This window comes from Cynara cardunculus, assembly GCF_001531365.2.
Source record: "Cynara cardunculus var. scolymus isolate 2C chromosome LG 15, CcrdV1, whole genome shotgun sequence".
NCBI classification, from domain to species: Eukaryota; Viridiplantae; Streptophyta; class Magnoliopsida; order Asterales; family Asteraceae; genus Cynara; species Cynara cardunculus.
In genome coordinates this window covers 15,317,787-15,324,229 of record NC_037542.1, presented here as the reverse complement: position 1 = coordinate 15,324,229, position 6,443 = coordinate 15,317,787, and the positions used below count along the sequence as shown (strand labels likewise).

The window sequence follows — 6,443 nt, the reverse complement described above, 5'->3', positions numbered from 1 at the left end:
GTAAATTGCAAACAGCCCCCCTCTACTTGTTTCCTGCCTCTCTTTTGCGAAGCTGATACATCCGACCCCAGTGCGGGTCGGGCTGAGACGTATCAGACATTTGGCCCAATCGGTGTATAACTAAGTCTCTTAACCTAATCTTTTGGGTTCAAGATTCAATACCTAATAGCATGCAAATACTTTTTTGTTTAACCTTTACATGTGGAAAAAAACAATTATAAAACTGGGTAACCAACATAACATTGTTGAGTATACAATGAGAATCCTGAACTCTAAGAAATGAAAATTTACACGTCGGCAAAACATTTAAATTATGTATAGCAATATGCAAGTGATTATGCAATAAAACTAACGTCATCAAATTAGTTGTCAAAATCTGTTTTACTTAAACTTTTTTGTGATTAAAGTGTCCAACTATTGATTTTATGTGAGAAATTATGTATTTGTTAAACTGAAAAAGTTAGACTACAAATACAAAGTTGCTTGAATGGTAACTCTAGTCCGTAGCTAGTTAATTTTAAAATGTTAAAACAACATACAATATTCAATGCACTAGATACAAGTAACCCCTAGAAAATTACCTTGGGGAAATGGAAAATTCAACCAAAAAGTTGAATAAATATCGTAGATAATGTATAATTTTCTAATGCATCAATCAAGCAGTTATCCCAAACTTTAAATATTTATTTTAAAAAATATGGGCATTCTTTAGTATGTCATCAAAAAATTATTGTTGGCAATAGGTTTTGGAAGTGGGTCACTTACTTTACGAACAATCACTTCCCACAAAGCTAAAATGTGTGTTGTGTCAATTTGTTCACGAGAATAACCATATACAAATTTTCTGTGGGATATATATAGCTATGTCAATGCCTAAAAGATGTATAATTGCAAGCAAATAACTTCTTCATGGAAACATTATCTAGAAGCGACCTTGCTAAGGAAGCTCAGATGTGTACATGACTAGCAGAGAGAGAGAGAGTATTGAATGCATATATGACCTATATATCCATTTTCAAATAAACAAAAAAGAGCTTCATTACGATGTTTGAATTTAAACCACGCAATCTTTAAATGCAAATTTGACCCGGCAACTATCTATATATATCATAGTTGTAAATTTCAGATCTTGCATCCATAATTGAATTGAAGTTATCTCTTGTTTTTCCATGATGAAGAAACTGCTGGATAATTGACCTTCCGAAAACACATAATGATTTTACAGTTTTCACAAAGAAAACAGTGGCAGTAACTTTGGAGGAGGAGAAAAGACGATGATAAGCAAGATGGTCAATATCAATGTTTACCTATATAATAGAGCATGTAAAATGTACAAAATTGCGTGTTTGTTTTATTATGTTGGGAGAATTGAAGTAGAGCATTGTGTTGTGATATAAACTATAATGGGCAAAGAGGAAGTAATGAAATCACAAATCCAAACAAGTAGATAGTAGATTTACATAATGAGAATCCAATTGAGAGAAACAATTTACAGTAACAAAATCAATGAATCGAGTGTGAAAGTGACTTTTTGATTATAATACCGTGAAGTACGATGAAAGGAAGAGAGAATGATGAAATTGGGAAGCATATGAAGAGGAAGAAGATGGAGGTCAGTGATGGTGATGACGATAAATACAGGAAATTAGGCATAGATGAATTTTGGTGAGCAGAAAGAAATTAGGGCTTCTTCTTCTTCTTCTTCAATCCAAAACCCCCACTTCTCTCTCTCTGATAAGAATTTTGTATTTATATTATTTTTTTCTAATCTTTGACCTTGTTTATAATATTTAATTTTTTTTAAGAGTGTTTTGAGATTGCTTATAAAAATAATTTATTGACTTATTCCGGTGTGACACCGGTAATAAACATTTTTAAGTGTTTGGATAAACAACTTATACCGGTGTCAAACCGGTAATAAGAAGTTTTCAAAGAAGTTAAACCATTTTGACTTATAATAAGTTGATAAATGCTTCTATATTGAGGGGTAAATAGACATTTTTATCAATTAGACCGTTTATTCAACACAACAACCAAACAACTTATCTTATATCGTATAGACAACTTTATCAATACAAACAGTTTTATCAATGCAAGTCTTAATAGAAAATGAACCAAACAACCCACAAGTGTAATATCCATGTTTGGTTCACTCATCATTATTAAACCACCAGATTTCGATCCTGCCATTGAAACGACTTTTCTTCCCTTGGATACACAAAAAACAGATCAATAGTATTCCTTGTTTGGTGATCCAAGGAAGGCTGACTTAGTACGAGTGTACGCGTCGCACGAGCTCGTAAAGACAAGTCCATGACGTAAGGGTAACTAACAACATCAAAGAGTAACAAATATGTTAGCACAGTTCCCGGTCTTAAGTTCAATTTATCACTCTTACATGCCAAAAAACGATGATAATGAACTAGTTATGTATCCGTGCAATGCAGCGAGAGCCATGAATTTTAACGATTTTGAAGTTTCATTGGTTTTATTAGAGAAGATTTAACGATGATATAAATTACAATTGGTTTTTACATATTAATAGAACTTGAATAAATAAGAGTTATGGTTCCAATTACAGTTTATCGATGAAAAAAATTGTATTACAGTTTAAAATCCAATATATTTAAAATCCAACATATTTAAACGACTTCACAAATGTGTTCGATTTACACCAAGAGCAAATAATCAAGAGATCGAGACCGAGAGTTCTAGAGCAATTGAATGGAAGATGAATGAGAGAACTTTTAATAACTCATAGTGAATATCAGTTTGAATCTCACCTTGAAAAATGGGGAAAAGATATAAAGGTATGAGAGGGTGAAGGCATGAATGAAATGTGTCAAAAATATATTGAGAACAAGAAAAAATAATAATAATGTACATTGGTAACTTGTACTATATGTTATTTTAATTGTAGATTAAGAGATTTTAAGACTGAATGCATAAAGTAGTAATACTTAATGCATTATGAGTTGATTTTAAGACTTTTAAGATTTTGTGCATAAATGTATAGTACTTTGTGCATTAAAAATTGTTTTTAAGACTTCTAAAAAATCTGATTATAAGGTAATATAGATAAATATCTAGCTAACCATAACAACAATGATCCATTTTGAGGATATGTTTCATAGCATTCAATCCATGGGCACTAGAAGCTATGACTATAACTTTTAACATACAACTGAAAACGCAATTAATTATGTATACATTTATGGTTGTATATACAGTCTCTCTACTTTACATCTTGTATGCATTCAAGTACACACACGGGCATCGGCATCGGCATCGGCATCTTTACGTGCAACGAAGTTGGTAACTTGTTCAGGTATAGGAACCGAAGCAAGAATCATCGGGACAATCAAGACTTGTTGGATCATCAACGACATTATAATACAAGGACGATAGTCTGTTGTCGAATTTTGAAACAACTTTATGAACGGATAATCCACAGTAGCGCTTCCCGATCCTTGCGATGCACATGTCTATGATTTTCTTGAACATCTTATCGCCTTTGATCAATGGTTGTTCTACAAACTCCATTAATGGCATCCACTACATGATCACAGTTGCAAGCTAATTAAGACAACAACATGAATGATAACAGTTGACAACATATTTTACCTTGGATGCTTGAACTTCAAGATCATCGATATTGATCTGACTTGAAATTGGTCTAAGCATACAGATGAAGAACAAATCTGATTTCTCAAAAGCCACATTGTGTGCATGCCTGTTGCATATGTACATCAAACAGACAATGCAACTCAGTCACTGTAAAAAGCTTGTTTTTGTATCAGAAGTATACATATACGTATACCTACCGGAAAGCTATAACTTCCAAAAATTCAGTATCTATCTGAAAGAATAATACGACGCAGAAAAGGGTTATTTTTGATCAAACAACTGATAACGATTACATGTTAACAGGTACATTTTTTATCGATTCTTACCCCAGTTTCCTCTTTTACTTCTCTTACAGCTCCGGTGAAAATCTCCTCTGACTGGTTAAGTAAAAAGAGATGAGTCTATAGATACTGAGAATTCATTTGTGTGTGTTTTGCTTTGTCATCTGAAAAGGCATTGCATACCTCAAGAATGAACCCAGTTGGTAGCTTCCAAAGGCCAACAAGCTCAGGTGCACAATGTTTCTCTTGAACCACAAGAACCTGCACCCAACATGGTTTTCTTAAACTTGTAGAAATTCAGTTTCCAATTTAAGCATCATCATACGCATACCTCATTTTTATCGTTCAGCACAAAACCCCCGACTCCTACTTGATGGGAAGCGTTGGCAGGTAGCATACACGGTCCGTTAGGAATCCAATACGTCATCATAACGTATCCTGTTTCTGCATGATGGTACTGAAACCCTTCCTGTACAAACATCACAACACTGTATATGAACTCAAAACCTTTTCATCGTTTCACTTTAATCTCAAAAAGATTCTTCATGTTTTCACTAGTTTTAGCGGATTTCCTTTACACAAGTAATTCGTGGTGTCCGAATTAAGCCATTACGCCTGGTTATTATAGAAACTTCCAATCTAAGGACATCAAGAACCAATAACATAGCCCAAATGAAACATATGTTGGCTTACCCTTACTGCTATAGGAACAAGATCACATTTTTCTAGTGGCAACTTTAGCCAAATTCCCTTCTTGCCCTGCAATTTGATTTACGTGGCCTCATTACGAATGTATTTTGGGAATAGATTTTATTAGCAAGAGGCTGTTTCAAACTGAATTTAGTAGCAAGTGATACGAATTTTACCTTTGTCCTCCAAACTGAAAGAGATGAGCTAAGGATAGAGGCAAAGACATTGGTGTCAAAGGGTAGTTTATCTGGATTAACAATAACTCCGCCATACTCATCATCGAATGCATCAAGAACTCGTTTTTCTGTACAGAAAATACTCGGACTTGTGCCATTTGAACCATCATATCTATATGAACAAGTTTCCACTTCATATTTTTCTTGCCCAACCAAAGTAACAGCACCCTGTGAAGTGCTTAAACAAGCACAGGTACCTTGGAAACAGAGGAGAATAATTCAACAACAGATCAACAACCAAATTCCTACAAGTATATCAGACAGATTTGTGCTTTTCAATCAATACCCAATTCAATTTTCAATCACATTAGTAGATGGTGATGAACACCAAAAAGACAATCTATAAATGATCAAATTGACCTAAGAATATGGTGGATTAAGCACCAAGATACCATCCATTTTCCATTCATGTCATTTCCCTCCATTCGAACAGTGTTCTTAACAGAATGCTAAATGATGATCCATCTTTTACAGATGGAGGAAATGCAAGTGCAGAAATAACCATCTTGTGTGACACTTAAATACTCAAACCAAACACCATTGCAGCAAGATAATACCTTTGTAAGAAGAGATAGAAGCAGCCATGAAGTTGGAGGTGGAGAAAGGGTTTAACATCATCCCTTTTGGACCAATCAAACTTGATTTTGCATCAAAGAGTTTCAAATCCATTATTAACCACTCTTCAGATATCAACTATTTACACCACAAATCTCAAGTCCACAAAGCCTACTTATGATAATATATATATATATATATATATATATATATATATATATATATAACAACTAAAATATGAATATAAGCTGAACATGAAGAATCTTGATTATAACAAGGGGACTTCTTGGTACATATCAATAGCGGAGAAACCTAAACATGGATTGCTGATTCTGGAATGAACCCAACAAGAAACTCGTAAAGCATATAAAAATCACAGCTTTTTAGGTCAAGAAGGAAGTTTATATAAATGGGGGTTTGGCTGAAAATGACAACTGACAAGCTTAACAGGGAGAAATTGCAACAGGTGATTGAGGATGGAGATTGAAGTGAATGATAAAAAAAATCTAGAAATCGTGTAAACGTGCGGAGGGAAATGCAAATGGCTGTGTGGCTGAACAGAGTGAAATAAAGCACGGTGTCTTTTTATGAAATCCTGTTCGCACACAAAACACGTGTGACCCATGGTTTAGACTCGGTGGATGTTTGTTTACTTCTTATAGTTCTATTAATTATTTAATTAAGCTTATTGGTTTATCTGATTTATTCGTATAGCTTATTTGGATTGTTTACTTACAATTTATTTGCACAAAACATGGCATAATAGCACAGATAAAAATAATGTGTTATCTTCATTCAGTCACAAAAAATTTGACAACCCTTAACCCTTATTTAAAGCACCGCCTCCTTCCCATATGAGACACTCCATCTTCGGCGTCTTAATGAATTTTTGTTTTGATGTTCAAATAATTAATATGGGAGGCAAATCGGTCATTTATGTTATTCAGACTGTTGGTTCAGATAAAAAAAGTAAACAACAACACCCATTTATCCGGACGGACAAATTTATTCATACATGACTTAATAAAAAATTTGATAAACAGTCCCTAAGAGA

General features: G+C 33.8%; 2 protein-coding genes across 2 annotated transcripts in view; both read right to left on the bottom strand.

The window, feature by feature from the left end:
* The window catches only part of LOC112527368 (palmitoyl-protein thioesterase 1-like), an 11,754-nt gene extending 10,030 nt beyond the window's left edge, over positions 1 to 1,724 (bottom strand). Inside the window, exon 1 of the mRNA XM_025137978.1 lies at positions 1,545 to 1,724. Coding sequence (XP_024993746.1) covers positions 1,545 to 1,653 — 109 coding nt within the window. The 5' untranslated portion in view covers positions 1,654 to 1,724. The remainder of the gene's footprint in view (positions 1 to 1,544) is intronic.
* A 1,437-nt stretch (positions 1,725 to 3,161) lies between these two features.
* On the bottom strand, positions 3,162 to 5,589 carry LOC112527603 (nudix hydrolase 8-like). The gene is made up of 9 exons (XM_025138332.1): positions 5,392 to 5,589; positions 4,775 to 5,031; positions 4,602 to 4,667; positions 4,240 to 4,377; positions 4,092 to 4,169; positions 3,954 to 4,004; positions 3,825 to 3,859; positions 3,625 to 3,733; positions 3,162 to 3,555 (listed from the first exon to the last, which is right to left on the bottom strand). Exons 1-9 carry the CDS (start codon positions 5,501 to 5,503, stop codon positions 3,325 to 3,327), a joined length of 1,077 nt encoding a protein of 358 aa, XP_024994100.1. The 5' UTR covers positions 5,504 to 5,589; the 3' UTR covers positions 3,162 to 3,324.
* Positions 5,590 to 6,443: the final 854 nt, after the last annotated feature.